Source organism: Polypterus senegalus, chromosome 4 (assembly GCF_016835505.1).
Source record: "Polypterus senegalus isolate Bchr_013 chromosome 4, ASM1683550v1, whole genome shotgun sequence".
Classification (NCBI taxonomy): Eukaryota; Metazoa; Chordata; class Cladistia; order Polypteriformes; family Polypteridae; genus Polypterus; species Polypterus senegalus.
The window spans coordinates 243253494-243272891 of NC_053157.1; the positions used below are offsets into that span (position 1 = coordinate 243253494).

The 19398-nt window shown below is 41.6% G+C and overlaps 1 protein-coding gene across 1 annotated transcript; it reads right to left on the reverse strand.

The window, feature by feature from the left end:
- Positions 1-6978: 6978 nt before the first annotated feature.
- LOC120528969 lies at positions 6979-18478 on the reverse strand. The gene is made up of 4 exons (XM_039753037.1): positions 18267-18478; positions 14226-14691; positions 7274-7458; positions 6979-7062 (listed from the first exon to the last, which is right to left on the reverse strand). The coding sequence occupies exons 2-4, from the start codon at positions 14569-14571 to the stop codon at positions 6979-6981; spliced, it is 615 nt and encodes a 204-aa protein (XP_039608971.1). The 5' UTR covers positions 14572-14691; positions 18267-18478.
- Positions 18479-19398: the final 920 nt, after the last annotated feature.

Consider the following 19398-nt stretch of genomic DNA (forward strand, 5'->3'; position numbering starts at 1 on the left):
CTACCTAACATAAATGAAACAGTCCTCTTTGGATTTAGGATTCTCACGGAAGGGCTTGATGATGATGATGGTCACGTAGACTTCTGCCTTTTAATCCGTCCATCATTGTTGGAGCATCATGAAGCTTTGAGTAGGTGGTGGTGGCGCAGAGCAACATGGCTGAGGAAGAAGACACGGCTACTGGACTGGCCTGCCTGCAGTCCTCACCTGTCCCAGTAGAGAATGTGTGAAGAATTCTGAAACGAGAAATGAGACAACGAATACCCGTACTGTGTCACACCTTAAGGCGTGTTTGGAGGAAGAATGGGACACAACAGCACCAGAAATGTTTCATCGTGCCAAAACGTCTTTGACGTGTTGTGAAAAGGAATGGCGACTTTACAAAGTGGTGAATGCTTTACCGACCCCACTTGTTTGGAATGTGTTACAGGCCTCAAATGAAGGAATGGATGAACATTAAGAAAGAAATGAAGTACGGCTGAGAAAACATGAAATATCTTGGGTCTGCAATGAAATACAATTCAAAGTACATTAAGAAATAACTGCGTTACATACTGTATGTATATTTTTTATTTGCATTATCCAAAAACTTCCCAACTTTTTTTCTGATTTGAAGTTATACATATTTAATCTAAGACCTGTGAATCCTTCATTTTCCCAAGTAATGAGACCACCATGTCAATATGATACACTGCACACTGGTGAATGATCACTGGACTGATGGTTTGTTGATGTCTGTAAGACCAGAAGAAGCTTTTGTGAAGATCTTGTTACATAAGAAGATCCAAGTAAGAGAGACATTTCTGCAGTGCATAACACCTTCTATCCCTTTCCCTGAATTTCTAGAAGGTTCCCCAGCTGTGGAAAACACCCTATGTGGTCCCAGGGCAAAAGAAAGTGCATTCCAGTGACCCCAAGGACTTCAGACCAGTTGCTCTTACTTAATACATCATGAAGACCTTTGAGAGCTGGTCCTAAAACAACTATGGCCTCTCATTTCAGCACATCTGGATGGTCTGCAGTGTGCCAATCAGACACATATCAGTGTGGAGTATTCTGTCGTCTGTCTGCTCCACAGTCCTACTCTCACTTGGACAAAGCCGGCACCACAGTCACGAACATGTTCTTGGATATTTCCAAGAGGGAAAAAGCTCAAGGATATGCATCATGATGCCCCCCTCAGTCTCCTGGACTGCGTGAAAAACAGTTGAGATTTTGTGAGGTTTAAGGGCTGTGTGTCAGAACTGGTGGTGTATAATACTGGAGCACCTTTGGGAAATGTTCTGCCTCTCTTCTTGTTCACCCCTTTGCACAACAGACTTCCAGTACAATCCCAGCATTTGTCACCTGCAGAAATTCTGAGAAGACTCTTTCGTCATTGACTGCATTAAAAATGGAGACGAGTCGAAGTACAGGAGGCTTGTGAAAGACTTTGGCTTGTGGTGCAGGGAAAACCACAGGCTAATCGAATATCAGCAGAACAAAAGAGTTGGTGGTGGTCTTCTGGCAGGCCAAAGAGCCTCTGAGACCACTCACTGTTCAGAGGGAGGACGTGCACATGGTGCACAGCACAAGTACCTGGAGGTCCATATGAGTAGCAAACTGGACTGGTCTGACCATATAGTGGTGCTGTACAAGAAGGGCCGGAGCAGACTGGACTTCCTGAGTGGACTCAGGTCTTTTGATGTATGTGGCAAGCTGCTGGAAATCTTCTAAAAGTCAGGAGTAGCCAGTGTGTTGTTCTACGCTGTGATTTCCGGGGCATTCAAACGAAGCACAATGCCTGAAGAAACCAATCATAAAAGCTGTTCCATCACAGGGCAAACCCTGGGCACACAGGATGGTGTTCTGGAAAAAGGATGCAGTAAAACTGGAGGTCATCAGGATAAACCCCTCCAGGTGGGTCTCTTTTAGCCACAGGCTCATCCCACCACAGTGTTCTAAGAAGGGCCTTGGGGGTCTTCCTGACATTCTAAACTAAATGCTGGTAACATTTAAGCTCATTTTGCTATTTATGCACAATTTACATAGATTGATTGACTGATTGACTAAATGATTGATTGACAGATTGATTGATTGTATTATTTGTCTTGTGAGTTGGCATGTGTGATTTTTAATTTCCTGCTGCTGTTTGCGTCCAAAGTTCCCCTTGGGTTTCATAAAGTTTATCTAAATTAATTTAGGTTCCGTCCTTAAGGTTTTTTGCATGACGTCCCAGTCAATGTGCCCTATCTTTGAAGGGCAGCTTTGGGTCAGAGAGGACCAAACTGTCAACTTTCTGGAGTCTCCAAATGGGTTCAGTCTTGTAAAAGTGAGAAGTTTAAATGAGACCATTAATCAGAAGCTTCTCACACATAACAATTCAACATGGCACAGCAGACCTGGCTGTTCAGTCACTTGTTTGGAGTCCTCATTTCTCTTGGCACACTCATGCCACATTAACGATGCCAAGCCTTAAAGGATGATGTCCAGTGCTGTGTGGAGTTGTGTTTGTGCTCAGGGGTCAAGGGAAGACCCTTTTTGGTAGTAGAGTGCACTCATTGTCTTTCCAACATGCTCCTTCTTCAGGTCTTTGGTCTGACGTTGTCTTCCTCAGGTCACTCTTAGGCTCTTTGCCTTGACTCTATGTGTGCACAGTAGTTTTGGTACTGAAGCCCCCAACTCAGCATAATGGCACAGAGCTAATAAAGCCCCCCAGGGGTGTCATAGAAGTTTCAGAATGTCCAACTCCAATACCTATAAGGAGGATACAGACTGCTTTGATTTTGAATAAAACAGCAGATCAGCCAAAGATGATGGGGTCAGATTTGTGGTTCTTTATGTTGAATGAACAGTGTTGTTTTTGTCTGCCACAAATATCCAGAGATGATCTGCTGGAAGGCAGTGTGAATAATGTCCACCTACTTTTTGTGTTTCAGCTGCAACTGTCATCTGGAAAGAGGAAATGAGACTAATCAGATGTTTGCACATCGAGAAACTGCAGCAAGACTCAATAGGAAAAGAATCAGAGCAGGCACTGCTACAAACCAAAGTGCTTAACGGAGTCATAATGAAAATCAGCAGCAGTCACCGACTAGAAGATATGCCTTAAATCTTGATGTTAAAACTGCAAACAAACTGAAAATGGCATTTCTCTGAACTGATCATCAATCCTATGAGTACCCACAGTGAAGTTCTTGGAGGGTTGAATCCTCAGCCTCAGGCCATTGACTCAAAACCGTACAATAATTTAAAGACGTAACGCCACAAACATCTACACTCAAAACTTTTAACGGAGACAAAGCAAGATTTGTCAGACAACGTGCCTTCTCCAAAATCTAGACACCGAGCCATTAACACGGTCAAAGTGAGAATAAGCCTGAATTTATACTCACACACTGAAGCTGATTAACAGTTGGCTCTGCAATCTTGGATTCTGCCACAAATGTGATGAAGGGTGTGAGGCCGAGCGTCGGTGATGTGGGACTTAATTCTAGGGAGGCAACAGTGCAACACGTCCTAGCAACACAGTCAAGAAGGAGAAAACTACAAAATGGCAACAGGCCACACTTACAATTTAGCAATAAAAACAGTTTATTGTCAATTCATTATTAACACCAAATGATAATGTATTAATAATCTCTAATGTACAAGGCCTCCAGGAACTCAAAGTAAAGAAGCAGAAAAATATTTAAAGTAAAACAAAATGTCAAGAACGTTCACACTGTAACAGGCCTGGCTCATCTTTGATTAACTCTGCTGGTTATCAGATGAAACGCAGAAAGCAAGGTGATGAAATGTCGGCTAACAGGAGCGCCACAGAACAATCCCACCACTCAGGTGAGTCCTTCTGAATGAAGACAGACCAGGGAGGGCAACTGGCTTTGTTCACATCTTACAAGTCTGTCCTTCTCAGAGTGCCATCCACTTTGTGCTCCAGTCCCAAACTCCAAATGTGCTACGGGGTGCAGTGGGGTTGCCAATCTGGAAGTGGCACTCTATAAAGGGCTGATGAATGACATAAAAATTAACAAAAGTGACTGATCACAAATGCCACAGTACATGTTTGTATGATCTTTGTGATGACATTACAGTTTCAGAACATGCTAACTGATAAATAAAAGACTTATTCAGTGCATGACACAGATTTGAAATCAAAAACACATGAACTATGAAGTCTGCATGCCACGGCTGTCCTCAACAGTCCACTCAGGATTGACTGACAGGTCTTTCCACCAATCAGCTTTTTTATTTTGTTTACAGTTGGTACCTGCCTTTTCTGTACTGTCCTTTCTGATTTTGTCCACGTCACCTCTGCGACTGACCGTATTTCATTAGTGTCACCTCTTCATTTTGTGGTTTCCATTTTTTATATTTTCCTGCCTTCTTGCATTTCATAGCCAATGTACCCTTTTAAGATAAGTCCTTGTAAGAGTCAAGCTACACTCACACACCACCCTAGGATATACAGACATGTAGCAAAGTGACATCCATTATATTTTTAGGTTAATTCATCAAATTAACAGCTGGGTCAGCAGAGATCCCTGTGCGTTTTCTACTTTGTCTTCCCTTTTCCTCTTATATGTCAGACAATAAAATCAGTGGATTTGATTTGACTTCTCCATTTTTTTTATTATTACATTGAACTTTTTCAGTTGTGTTCTGTGGTTGAAGTTGTAATCACCGAACAGTTCTGTTGCTACATCTTTCTGTTGTCTGGTGTTTGTATTGTTCACCATCTTATGACACAGCACTGGTGCAGAGATGATCAGTCCCTGTGTGGCTGACGTACTGGCAGTACAGTTTCTGAGTCCTTCATGAAATCTTATGTGTTGCTGATGACGGCCGATACAAGAGGACCACTTTCAACATTCAGAACAGCTAAGAGGCTTACCACATGTAGGCCAGTTATTTATGACTATGAAGTCCATTGCTGTCTGAAAAGAGTTAACCACATTTTAGACAACAATGAGGTTTTTTCTTTAACATAAAAGTTGTTGAAGATTCCTGCTGTTTGTGAAATATGTGTTGTATTCCAGTGTGTTCATTCCAGTATGTATTCATATGTTGCACCGAGGTTAACTTACATCTACTATCTGTTTGCCACATTCAGTGTTTACTTCACAATTCTTATGTACTTATTAACGACTTTTAACTGGAATCCTTTACCTCATTCAGAAGATTTGTCTACAAAGTTTTGGGTTGAGGAGCCAATTTAAAGATCATTTGTCATTCTTGGGACAGGCTTTACTCCAATATGACTTTGTGTGAGTCTCCGAAAACTTTTTTTGGAAGAGTACCCTTTACCATATTCAGAGCAGGTGTACTGCTTCTCACCCGTGTGGATCCTTCTGTGGCACCTAAGTGCACTTTGACGTGAAAATCGTTTACCACATTCTGGACCAAAATAGGGTTTCTCTCCAGAGGGAATTCTTATGTGGTCTTTAGGAGTCGTGCTGTCTGAGAAAAGCTTGCAACAGTCACAACAGCTTTGTTTCTTACCAAAATGAATTATTTTATGTTTGTGAAGAGAACTGTTATATGAGAATCACATTCCACATTCAATACAACAGTAAGGCTTCTCTCCAGTATGGCGTCTCCTATGACTATAAAGAGAACTGAGGCGTGAGAATTGTTTGCCACACTCCAAGCAACTGTGAGGTTTCTTTCCAGTGTGACGTCTGATGTGACTCTGTAGGGTGCTTTGTTGTAAGAGCTGCTTATCACATTCAGGACAACAGTAAGGTTTCTCTGCAGTATGAGTTCTGATGTGGCACTGAAGTAAGCATAAATCTAAGAAACGTTTCCCACATTCAGAACAGCAAAAAGATTTTTCTCCAGTTTGGATTTTGGCATGTCTATAAAGACTTTTCTTGCTTGCATAACATTTGCTACATTCAGAACATACTTACTGCATTTTCTCTTCCGTGTGAGTTTGTGAGTGTACCCGAAAACAGTTAATGTTAAAAAATCTTTTTCCACATCGAGTACAGCAATATGGGTTCTCTCCAGTATTAATCTGTGTGTGCCTTTGAAGACTGCGTTTGTCAGAATATTGTTTGCCACATTCTAGACAGCAATAAGGTTTTTCTCCTGTGTGGATTTTTCTGTGGTCCTGAAGATGGCCTCTCCTTAAGAATGACTTACCACATTCTGGACAGCAATGAGGTTTTTCTCCAGTGTGGATTTTTCTGTGCCGCTGAAGATGGCTACTCGTTGAGAACAATTTACCACATTCAGGACAACAATAAGGTTTCTCTGCAGTATGAGTTCTGATGTGGCACTGAAGTAAGCATAAATCTAAGAAACGTTTCCCACACTCAGAACAGCAAAAAGATTTTTCTCCAGTTTGGATTTTGGCATGTCTATAAAGACTTTTCTTGCTTGCATAACATTTGCTACATTCAGAACATAAATACTATATTTTCTCTTCCGTTTGAGTTTGTGAGTGTACTCGAAAACAGTTAATGTTGAAAACCCTTTTTCCACATCGAGTACAGCAATTTGGTTTCTCTACCATATTAATTTGTGTGTGCCTTTGAAAACTGCGTTTGTCAGAATATTGTTTGCCACATTCTAGACAGCAATAAGGTTTTTCTCCTGTGTGGATTTTTCTGTGGTCCTGAAGATCGCCTCTCCTTGAGAAAGACTTACCACATTCTGGACAGCAATGAGGTTTCTCTCCAGTGTGAGTTCTGATGTGGCACTGAAGTAAGCATAAATCTAAGAATCGTTTCCCACACTCAGAACAGCAAAAAGATTTTTCTCCAGTTTGGATTTTGGCATGTCTATAAAGACTTTTCTTACTTGCATAACATTTGCTACATTCAGAACATACATACTGCATTTTCTCTTCCGTGCGCGTTTGTGAGTGTACTCGAAAACAGTTAATGCTGAAAACCCTTTTTCCACATCGAGTACAGCAATTTGGTTTCTCTCCAGTATTAATTTGTGTGTGCCTTTGAAAACTGCGTTTGTCAGAATATTTTTTGCCACATTCTAGACAGCAATAAGGTTTTTCTCCTGTGTGGATTTTTCTGTGGTCCTGAAGATGGCCTCTCCTTGAGAACGACTTACCACATTCTGGACAGCAATGAGGTTTTTCTCCAGTGTGGATTTTTCTGTGCCACTGAAGATGGCTACTCGTTGAGAATGATTTACCACAGTCAGGACAACAATATGTTTTTTCTCCTGTGTGAATCTTCATATGCTTATTAAGATAACGTTTCTGTGTGAATTGTTTGCCACATTCCAAACATTTTTTTCCAGTGTGAATTATGATTTCTTTCTCCACTTGCTGTTGATCAGTTTTGATGGTTTCTGTCTGTGTTACTCCAGTAGCAGGGAGAGAACTGTACTGCAAAAAGGCTGCTGTCACCTTCTCTGATCCTCTTGCTGATTTCTTCATGCCTTTCTCTCTGTGTACAGGAGACGTCTGACCAAATGAAGGTGAAGAGAAGCTGCTGTTCTTCTGTAAATCTGAAATAACACAAACATTTTAACTATTATTGTAATTACTATTTTCCTAACATGTTTATCCAAGGCAACTTATAACATTTAAGACACAATTGGTTACATTTATCTTGTACTTACAACTGGAGCATAGGCAGTTAATGTGACTTGCTCGAAGTCACATGGTGTCACTAGCTGAATTTGAACTTGCAACTTCAGGGTTTGATGTCCAAATTCCTAACCAGTACCCAGTGTACAAAAGTCTGAGCACGCTGTCTGTTGTGTCATCATGCTCACAGGCTGCGCGTTAGCGTGCGCATGTGTTGTTTCTGTATCTGGTACGCGGAAAACGCTGTACTTTCAGGAATCTGCACGTACCCACATTTATTCTACTGTTTGTTGACTTTGTGTGCATCTCTTTGATCTTAGTTATGCCTTGCTGTTTATTTTATTAGAAATAATTTTCTTCAAGTAATGATAAAGTGCGCAACGGTGTTTTACTGACAAGTTCAGACAATCCTTTACGTCAAAGTGTGTTCAGTTCAACGTTCAAAACTGTATAAGTACATTCAGAAATGTTGCTTCTTTATTAATATACAAGAGCTTCAAGAAAACAGACTTGGTAATAGTTGCTTAAGTAGTGATTTGTCTGAGTCTGTACAGTGCTAAGTAGGTTTTATTTAGTGCCTTTTGTCAACGACAGCACGTCATAGTGCTGTGTTAATTTCTGCTGCAATCTACTGACCCTTTTGGGCATTACCTGTTTAGTGTTCTCTGAGCCTTTATTTTGTGAGCTATTTTATGTTATTGTATTTGTTCTGTTTCAGAAACCACACATAAATATATGTCTGCAAATAAACACTTAGTTCTACAAAGCCATTGCAACTATTCCTTCCTTTGCAATGTTCAGCAGTTAATTGAGATCTTTCTACTTTAATTCTGGTCTGCCTCATCCTTCTTATTAAGGATTAGGATTTGGTGCAACAGACACACACCAGTTTGATGCATGCACTGTTTAACAAAGTGGTGCTTCAAGCCGGATACTTGTGTGTACCAGCATCCAGAAAGACAGGGGAAGAGCCACTAACACGTAATTCCCGAACACGCCGGACCCGCCGCACCCCAGTACATCTGGAGGACTACATACTCGGTTACAATCCCTGGGATGATTATGAAACAGCTGAATTTAGGGAATCAGAGAATACTCAATGGCAATATATGTAGGAACGATGGAGGGATCTTCGCCTGCAAATAGAGGAGCTTCAGGACAAGGATTCTGCAGCAATCTCTTCTGCCAGGACATTATCTCCAAAAAGAAAACAACAACAACATTTATTTATATAGCACATTTTCATACAAAAAAAAAAAAATAAAATAAAAAATGCAGCTCAAAGTGTTTTACAAAATGAAGAATAGAAAAATAGAAGACACAATAAAAAATAAAAATAAGTCAACATTAATTAACATAGAATAAGTAAGGTCCGATGGCCAGGGTGGACAGAAAAAAAACAAAAAAAAACTCCAGAGGCTGGAGAAAAAAAATAAAATCTGCAGGGATTCCAGACCAAGAGACCGCCCAGTCCCCTCTGGGCATTCTACCTAACATAAATGAAACAGTCCTCTTTGTATTTAGGGTTTTCATGGAAGGACCTGATGATGATGGTCACATAGACTTCTGGCTTTCAGTCGATCAACGTTGGAGCATCATGATGCTTTGAGTAGGTGGAGGTGGCGCAGGCCGCCACCACAAAGAAACCAGAAAAAGAAACAGAAGAGAGAGTTGGGGTCAGTACGGATTTTCAAGCCATTATGAATAGTTTTTATGATGAATTGAACATACAGAGTATCAGTATTAAGTTAAAGTGAAGTTATAAAAAGGCCATGTTAAAGTAATGTGTTGTCAGCAGTGTGTTAAAGTGCTCTACTGTATCAGCCTGGTGAATTCCTATTGGCAGGCTATTCCAGATTTTAGGTGCATAACAGCAGAAGGCCGCCCGCCTCACCACTTCTTTTAAGTTTAGCTTTTGGAATTCTAAGGAGACAGTCCATCAATCAACAAGCAGAGACCTTTTCACCTATGAAGTGCCCACAACCACCATCTTGCATTCAGTGTGGCTCCAGCATGCCTTTGCTTGAAACTAGAAGTCCTCATACACAGTTCGCTACCCCTCTCCATGAGTCAGTTGAAGAGTTATCACAATGCCTTCCAAACATGCAGACCCCTCGCAAACAAGTTTCTACAAGTGGTCATCACCAGCCCATCTGGGAGCCATTTCTTCACCAGCCAAAATTTGAGTCTTACTGTATTCCTCCTTCAGCCCCAAGGCAATGGCAACAATTACAGCAACCTGTATACTCTATACCTCATCTAGAACAGTCTTATGTTCCTCTGTCCTCCATGCAGTATTCAGAACAGGTATTGGAGCCTCCACAAGAACAAGTTAAGGCATTTAATCAGCCTGTACTGGATCCTAACTTACAAAGCTTAATGCAAATGGCTATTGTGTCATCATTTGGCATTCCCAAACCCAATCTCCCTACATTCAGCTCAGGTAAAGAAACTGACTTTATCTTATTGAAAAAGGATTAGACAACCTTCTGGAACCTCACCCTCATCTTACAGAAGACTACAAAAATCAGGTATTGCTTGATCACCTTACGTTCCCCTCTGCACTGCAGGTTGCTAAGAGATATTTGCATGATCCTAAACCTTATACCAGTGATATGCATGCCCTAAACAGAGATGTGGTAAACCACTGCAATTAATTCAAGCAGAATTGGGTGCCATTTTGAATGCTCCTGTAGTAAGATCAGGGGATGCTAAAGGCATTGAGGACGTCGCCCTGTCAGTTAGTACACTAGTGGGTTTTCTGAGCTCATTAGGTGGTGGTGCTGCTGACATTGAGCTTCAGTGTGGATCCCATGTCGATAGGCTGCTTACAAAATTGCCACCAAATTATAGAGATGCCTTTGCAGAACATTGTGTAACACGGGTCATCATACAGAGTGGAAGTAACCAAACTTATACACTCATTGACTTTGCTGACTGGCTGGAAAGGAAAGCACAGGTACTACAAGTGGCACGGAGAGCAACAGACATATATCAGGCTTCATCCCAAGGAGCTAAAAGCCATGAAACAAGACCTGCTAAAATATCACCTGTTAAGGTCTCTACAGTTTGTCTTAGCAGTGAAAGGAATACCCCCAGATACAACAGGAACCTGAAAGCATTCCTGCAAAGCCAATCAAGAGACAGCGGTTCAAACTATTCTGTCCTTACTGTAATAATCAAGAGCATTATTTAAATGCTTGCTCACAGTTTACCAAATTGGACACGGTCCATTGGATGGAGTGGATAAAGGACAAAGAACGATGCTGGAAATGTGGCAGAGGGCATAAACTAGACAAATGTACATTGAAGAAACCATGTTCTACCTGTGCGGAACAACATCTTCAGGTTCTCCATGATGTAATACAAGTTAGCAATCAAAGTATTCTTATAATCAGTGCCTCCTCCAGTATGTTGTACATCGATCAGAGCCATCACTCCAGTAAGATTATGCTAAAGGCTGTCCAGGTAATACTGTCTAATGGCAAGAAGACTCTTAATACTTATGCTGTACTAGATGATCGATCTGAATGCACAATTATCTTACCAGCAGCTGTAAGACAGCTTGGTCTTGATGGAAGAAAGGAGCTTTTAGAACTAAGAACCATTTGTCAGGATGTTGTACAGTTAAAGGGTGCAACAGTGGAATTTGTAATATTAGCGGCCAGTAATCCTAGAAAACAGTACAGTATCAACAGCGCATTTATTACTGACCAGCTTAGTTTGGCAGAGCAATCATGTCCTTTAGAATCCCTTCAAAGAAAGTATAACCACTTTAGGGGAATTCCCCTTAAGTTATATACAAAAATGTAACCAATGGTTTTATTGGGTCTGACCATCCACACCTAATTACATCCATTAAGTCAGTGCACCAGGGACCCCCAGGGGGACCAGTTGCTGTATGTACTCAATTGGGCTGGACATTACAAGGCCCAGCTGAATTCCTTCATCAGCCTTATGGTGAGGTTTCATGTTTACACAGTTCAATCCAGCAGCCTATTCATGACCTCCATCATCATGTAGAGAGACTGTGGAAACTAGACACCCTTCCATTCTGTCAGGAGAAAGATGTGACCAGGTCTAAACAAGACAAAGAAGCTATGGAGATACTTGAAACTAAAACCATCCGTGTCAAAGTTAACGGAGTACAGAGGTATGCCACACCACTGTTATGGAGGAAAACCATTCATTTCCTTCATGCGTCACCATCAGCAGTAATAAGCCTTTTGAGAAGTACTGAACGACGGCTAACAGCAGTTCCTGAGAGAGCTAGTGAATACAATAAAGAGGTTAACAAACTTTTGGACTCTGGATATGTTGTGAAGATTACCAGCACAGAGGCAAGTGAATCTACCAATTCTTGGTACATACCTCACTATCTGGTTCACCACAACAATAAAGCCAGACTGGCATTTAATTGCTCATTTGTCTACCAGAATAAATTACTCAACAATAGTCTGCTCCCAGGTCCATCTCTGAGCCCATCATTTCTTGGAGGTCTTCTGAGGTTCGGAGAATACCCAGTAGCTGTCAATGGAGACATTCGTGCCATGTTTCATCAGATTAGACTTCTTCCAGAAGATCAGCCAGTATTACGGATCCTCTGGAGAGAGCTGGATGTAAGTCGCTCTCCAGACACATATGAGTGGCGCGTCTTACCTTTTGGTACAACCTGTAGCCCATGCTGTGTGATTTTTGCTCTGCAGGAGCACATCAGGGAGCATGCTAAAGGGAATGAAGCAGTTGTGGACTCTGTACATAAGGCATTCTATGTTGATAACTGTCTCCAGTCATTTCAGTCTACTCTCCAAGCTAAGCAGTTCATTGAGCAGTGTCGGGTGCTGCTGGCAGAAGGAGGGTTTGATATCAGGCAGTGGGCCAGTAACATACCAGATGTGATCACTCACTTGCCCCAAGACGCAAGGTCAGAATCATGTGAGCTCTGGCTTACATTCAACAACATATACCCCAAAGAATCAACTTTAGGATTATGTTGGGATTGTTCCTCAGACACACTGGGATACAGATTCAGATCTTTTCCTTATGATCAGCCCAAGATGAGGAATATTTACAGGGTTCTCGCAAGTCAATATGACCCAATAGGATATCTCATTCCCTTCATCACTCGAGCTAAAATCTTGGTTCAGGCCCTTTGGAAAAAGGAATGAGATTGGGATGAACCTGTTGCCAATGACCTTCTTCAAGCATGGAATGAATGGGAGAATGAATTGCTGCACATACCCAAGACTGTCCTCCCACACTGTTATACTTCGGGCATGAACTTAGCCAAAGCTGTCGTGGACTTGCATGTGTTCTGTGATGCTTCCCAGCAAGCATATGGCTGTGTTTCCTACCTCTTGGTAGAAGATGCTCGAGGTAACATACAGGTGTCCTTTTTAATGGCAAGATCACGGGTAGCACCTAAGAAACAACTGTCAGTGCCACGTCTGGAACATTTTACTTTATTAGAAATGTGGAGTATGATTAAGACATGCCTTTATTGTGTTCAGCTTGTTTTTGTTCCATTATGTGTACATTATGGGTAAACGTTCTTTGTGTATGCTGTAGCACTTTATTATGAAATGTGAAGTTTATGCATGGCTAAAATTACATATATTATTTAAAAAAAAAAAAAGAAACACAGTATTATTATTGATATCAGCAGATCGTATTGGAATGGGTGATCAATATCAGCTCTAAAGACTCCGATCAGAGCCTTCCTACCCAATAATGTGTCTGAATTTGGGTTTTTTCTTCTTAATTGTAATGTATGTGATGATATTTACATCCTCTAGAACCTAATCTGGCCTAAAAAATAAACATACAAATATACCTGCTTGTGTTAGGGTAGCACAATGTTTAGCAGAGCTGCTTTATTGTTCAGGTGTCCTGGGGTCAAATCCTGCCCACAGTTCTACACAGGGGCTCTTAATAGCCTTTCTGGTTATCAAGGTTCATCCTCTCATCCCCAAAAACGTGCAAGTGAAGTGAAGTAGAGACTCCAAATTGACCCGAAGAGACTGCAGGAGAAAGAAACGCCCAAGATCATCTCCAGGTTAAGATTTCACACCAATGCCAACTTGTCCAGGCCATGCTGTCCCAGCAAGTTCAGGCTGAGAGCAGAACACAAGATGCTGAATGAAGACCGTGAGACCCCCGAATGTCATCATGGCTCGTACAGGTAGCTCTTGTCACTGTAAACGTCAAAGTGCACAAGATTACCATTAGAAAGATGAGGCACATATTAGGTGGACACTGGCTTGAGCAAATTCATTCTTATTTAGTGCACAGCAGTAAGGATTTTATTCTTCTTTCTTTTTTTTTTGGGGACATTTTTGGCTTAACTGCTGCACAATTTTAAAAAAATATGTCTTTAACAATATATGACTTTTGATATTCTCATTGAACGTAATGCACTGTTGACCTAACATATGTCACAGGTTCAGTCAGAGCTTCATGATGTTCAAGTAATGCGCGCAACACTTTAGATTTTTCCTTATTCACTCAAGTTTGTCTAATTTATCATATATTAGGTAACCTATTGTTTGTTATCATGGACCTGAGCAGGTGGTCTTTATCCAAGTGTGTGTTTCCACTCTCATTTCAATCTTCTAAAAACATGAAAGCACCCACCATTAGAATTTATAAACACTCTCTTTCTTTTATATTTAATCACATTACTTACTTATTCCAACAATCCCAGGTGACTCTTCTCCTTCTCTCCCATTTCCTTCGGTGATTTTCTCTTCAGACTCTGATAACTCTGTTTTCAGCTCTGCAGAATTCTCCTGCGTTGCCAGTCGTCCTGTATTAGTGGACCAGGGCTGTAAACTGGATGGAGATTCTTCACAGGCCTCTTGCTTGAAAATATCCTCAGCTTCATGCTTTTGAAGTTCAAAACTACCGGAGAAATCATTCAAATCCTCAGCTTTAATGGCAGCAGTCACCCCCTTGCACTCCTCCTCCACTTTAAAAACTGAAATTCTTTCTTCGTGATCCTCCAGCTTAACACGCACACACTCTGAGGCCATTCTCTGTGGGAAATTCTTCTCTCTCTTTAAGTGTCCGAGCTTCTCTTCTCAGATTCCTGTCTCAGCCTGAGCTGGAGGCCATTAGACACTTCAGTGTATGGACATGTGAAATTGGAAAGCCTTGGGAAAATAAAAGTGGGAGAATTAACTTTATAAAGTCAGTAAAAATAATGAACACACTTCAGGGTCACAGTGCCCCCTCCTTGAGGTTTGGGTCAATTTTCTTGATTTCCTCCTCTGCCTCACAGTTTAAAATTACAAATCAAACAATTCAGATGTGATCAAAGTGCATTGCAGATCTTCATTAAAGGGGATTTGCATACATTTCAGTCCCACCATGTAGATATGACAACACTTTATCTAGACGGCACCATCATGTTTGGACACAGCAATGGCAGGTGTATTAAAGCCGTCATATTTAGGGCTTTGTTGGAGATCTTCACTGGACTTGAACTGCGCATCGGGAGCTTCATTCTGTTAAGTTTTTATTTTCTATATCTTATATATGAGCTCCTATTTGTGGGATTACGGGACTGCATCCCGACTGGGAGTAGGACATTCTGGGATGGAGGAGAGTGGGTTTGTAGGAGGTTACTTGTGACGGGTGTGTTTTATGGGAGAGAAGAATAAAAAGTGTGAGGCTAACATCAAAGGCGTTGTGTTGTTATTAAAGTTTAACATTCGTAGTAGAGAATGACTGCTAATTACAGAATCCTGCCTGCATTTGACAAGTGAAAGACGTACGAGAGGTGGAGAAATGAAGATTTTTAAAAACATCATTAAAAGGGCAGGGATACTTTTAGATAATGAAAATGACAAAGCAGTGATTTTTAATCAGCCAGTGACTCTTGAATTAGCCAGCTCTGCTCATTACTGTGTGAACATCTCAGATAAAGAAATAAAAATGATGAGCATTGTGAACGTGAGATTCTAAAAGTCTCAGAAAACAGGAGAGAAGCAAAAGGCTTTGTTAAACCTTCACCTCCAATGTGGACCTCCTTCACTGGACCGATTACACAAACTGCTTCACTGCACAGGATACAAAGAGGCAGAGTGGGCTTCCTTACCTAAATAAATTGTTGAGAATTGTGAGACTCGCCTGAAATACGGCAAAACCAAATTCAGAGCAGCTCTTGGTTTGTTGCTAGCCTGTGAATACAATGAAACTGCGGCTACAGACTGACATGAACGTCAAACAGGAGGACGGGGTCTTCACATCATTGACACCTTCACACGTTTCAGTGCAGGAAGTGTTGTAAAGACAAAGAGACCATCTGAAATTGTGAAACAATTCATGCATTCGTTCTCAGATAAGAGTACATGGAGCTCCTCAGAAACTACTTAGCGATAATGGTGGGGAATCAGAGAGATGGCAGAGAATTTTTAAATTGAAACAAAGACCACCGCTGCATACAATCCCTGGGGTAATGGACTACCTGAGAGACACAATCAGACACTCACAGAAATGATACAGAAAGTGATAAAGAATACTGGATGTGACTGGTTAGTGCCAGATTAGCGTCACGGGGCACTACTTGTAAAGAATATCATGCACAATATTTATATGTACAGCTCATATCAGCAGGTATTTGGCCGAAATCCAAACCTTCCTTGTGTTCTCGTGGACAGACCACCCGCCCTAGAAGGCACCACTAGGAGTGTATCAGTGGAGCACATATTCCAGAGCTGAACACTCCAAGAAGAGCATTTACTGAAGCCGAGTGTTCAGACCGAATACGAAGAGCACTCCAGAGACAGGTTAATTCTGAAAATGATAAATCTGAGACAAAGTGGACGACAAAAGAGTGGACTGTGCAGAATGGAAGGGACCTGCAAATGTCATTGGACAGGATGGAGTTGTGAAATGCATCAGACATGGAGGTGCTCTTGGAAGGGCCCACCATTCTAGACTACGTAAAGTCAACAGTAAAGGTGACAATCGACATACCACCAGCAGTGAGAGAGATGAAGAGAGAGATTTATCCTGGCAGCACTGCTGACACAGAAGGGTCTGTCGACACATCAAGTGTGGATAATCTGCAAGTTGAACCAGAAACTAATGAACTGCAACTATGGGACTTGTGTGTGGAAATCATGGAGATATCAGCTGAGTTAGTGTTTTGATTTGGGAAAATGGTTCAAGGAGTTCTTTGGAATAAGTGGGCAAAAATCAGAGAGAAGATGTCCGATACTTCAATAAAATTTACTTATTACACAAAAACTTATGCTTAATGCAGTGACAATATCAATTATAGCAGCATTCAGATACATATATTGCAGTAACAATAGATTATAGAGACAAATATATATATATACTTATGCTTGAGGTAGTGACAATAAACATACAAAAAACAAAGCTATGCTCACAATAATATCAGAAGACCCAGAGCCATCATCCTAGACCAGTAGACTGAGGGGGCCCGCTTGTCAGTCTCGTCAGAGGATCAACTCATGTGCCTTGTCAATCGTACCGGGCGGTGCATGCATTCCACGTTTGAGCCTCCAAAGAAACTGAGGGCGAAACCTTCCCTTATATACTAATTGAGCGTCCTTGCCCAAAGCGGCTTACGTGCAAGCAGTGTATACAGAAGTGATCAGTCTCAGTACACACACCTTTCCACGGGACGCAGTGTTGTTTTTCACTTGGTCCTGATGACGACGACACCTGGTACCAAAAGGCACACAAAAATAAGAGCTGTGTACAGTAAAGCCCCTCGAAGTGAAAAACAAGTCAGCATAACCCTTTGGCCATCTTCCCAGTACATTCCTTCTTGAAGCTGGTCTTTGCACTGAGCGACCAACGCCCATCTGCTCTCTTTATTTCACCTTTGCTTTTTGCAGAGAAAAACCCTTCCATTACATTTAGCAAAACAGGAAGAGATAAGCAGCTGGGAAAGAAATGGAGGGAGGATCTGAGGAGGTGGAAAACCACAAGATGCGGATATGCTCTTTAAAAAGAGACTTCAGCAGGAATCGTTCCTAAAGACCACCTAGTGGCACGAGGGTGGGCTCAACAGGGATTCACCAACATGGGCATCAGAATCTGCTCACCAAGGTATCTGAGGTGGCACTGCCACTTTAAACAATAAGGACAGACAGTTGACCTCCAGCCCATAATAATCGAGTCGCGGCTCTGCAGCTTTCACACATTTTCCTGATGAGAAAATACCAAAAAAAAAATTCTCAATTATTTCTAATAGGTTTCAATATGAGACAAACTGATGGAAATGAAACCTGAACGCGCCCTGTAAAGTTACATCGCTCGACGCCACTTTAATAAAGTTTGCCGATGACGCCTTTAGAGGAAAAAGGAAAAAACACAATAAACACGCAGAGCTCGAGAAAAATCAGAAATGAATGACGGGCCGTGCGGGAGCGAGTGGTTGAACAAGCGCGTGCCCGACGGACAGCACAGTTCGGAGCATGCGCGAAATTAAAAGGAGGAGCGGCGCGAAAAAGTGCACGAGTGCGAAGAGAGCAGAAGCCATCCGGAGTTAACGCACCTTCGCCAAGTCAGATGTAGCATTACATTTCACGGGACACCGACCGGAAAATAAATGAACGTGGCACCGGCTAAAAGGACACGACCCCCGTCATCTTCAATAAACTCTCCGAGGTGCGAGTTGGTGTGCCGCCGCCCCTACGTAGCGCTCAATCCCCAACACTTAAAGCCGAACCACGTGGCGTTAAGGTACCTCCTCAAATTTAAAGCCGATCAGCATGTCGCGAACTTCCTCACTGCTGGCATTCCCACCCGTACGCGATCACCACTTTCGACATTGTCTCACCATCCGCACCTTTGCTTGGTCTTATGATCATAAAGAAATCGAAAGAAAAGCAAACTAGTGATGTGCTGCTGGATACTGAGATGTAAAGCTTTCGAAGCTCCGCTCTGAGGCTTGTTTGAAATGCGCCCGTCACGTGATTTTGAGCATGCCAGCGCCATGACGTCATTGATATTTGCGCAGTCAGCAGCCGATTGGTCAGCCCCTCATCAGCTGAACGGCTTTGGCTCAAAGCGTAAAATGCAGTTGGTCCTGCAGCATCTGTAAGGTGTGCTGACGCGAGTTTAAATACAGTGACCAGATTTTTCTGGGGGCAACCTGGGACACCAGGCGGGAGGCCAGGGCGGAGCCCCAGAAGCCAGATAGACTTTAATAATGGAAATGCCTATTTTCGTGTTTCCTGCATCTTATTCTGTACGAGTTTCTTCCATTTGAAACAATCATATTATTAAACCACAAACATATACCCATTTTCAAAGTCGGGTTCTATACCATTGTATGGTATTTTTCGTGAAATTACAGGCTAGATCTTGCCAAAAACAGTTCGTGAAAATTGACTGAAAGACACGCTTTCCTGAAGAGCAAATAAACTGATTAGTGTACATTATTAGGTCAGTTACACTTGCAGGATAAACGTGCTTCATTCACAATATTGCATCCCACGTACATGTGCTACTGCTAGTTCAGGTCCCGACTTCAAAAGAAGAAACAGCAAACCAAATTCCAAAGAGGCAATGGAAGAAGCAATGTCACTGTGCACTCTAAACTAAAGGGAAATAAAGTAAGATACAGCTGTAAGTGTAAGGACAGGCAAGATTCCGCAAATGTTGTTGTGACTTGTGTCAAATATTCATTCACTATTAATATATAAATTAATATTATCAGATTCACAACTATGATGAAATTTACAGAGAGTGCAGAATTTAGACTATACAGTAAAGTGTGCCCAGCAGTACTTACTTAAAGAATAAAGAGCTAACATTAAAGTTAAAAAAATAAACTTTGTCAGCACTTTCAATTTTGTCCAACAAAATAAATTGGC

Bases quoted from the DNA above. Each gene is read 5' to 3' on its own strand.
- LOC120528969 (XM_039753037.1), bottom strand. From the start codon at position 14,571: ATGGCCTCAGAGTGTGTGCGTGTTAAGCTGGAGGATCACGAAGAAAGA. The intron at 7,459-14,225 runs GTAAGTAATGTG...GTGTTATTTCAG, and splicing joins ACCTGGGATTGTTGGAATAA to ATTTACAGAAGAACAGCAGC. The intron at 7,063-7,273 runs GTGGAGAAAGAA...ATTGCTGTCCAG, and splicing joins TCAAAACTGATCAACAGCAA to AATGTGGTAAGTCGTTCTCA.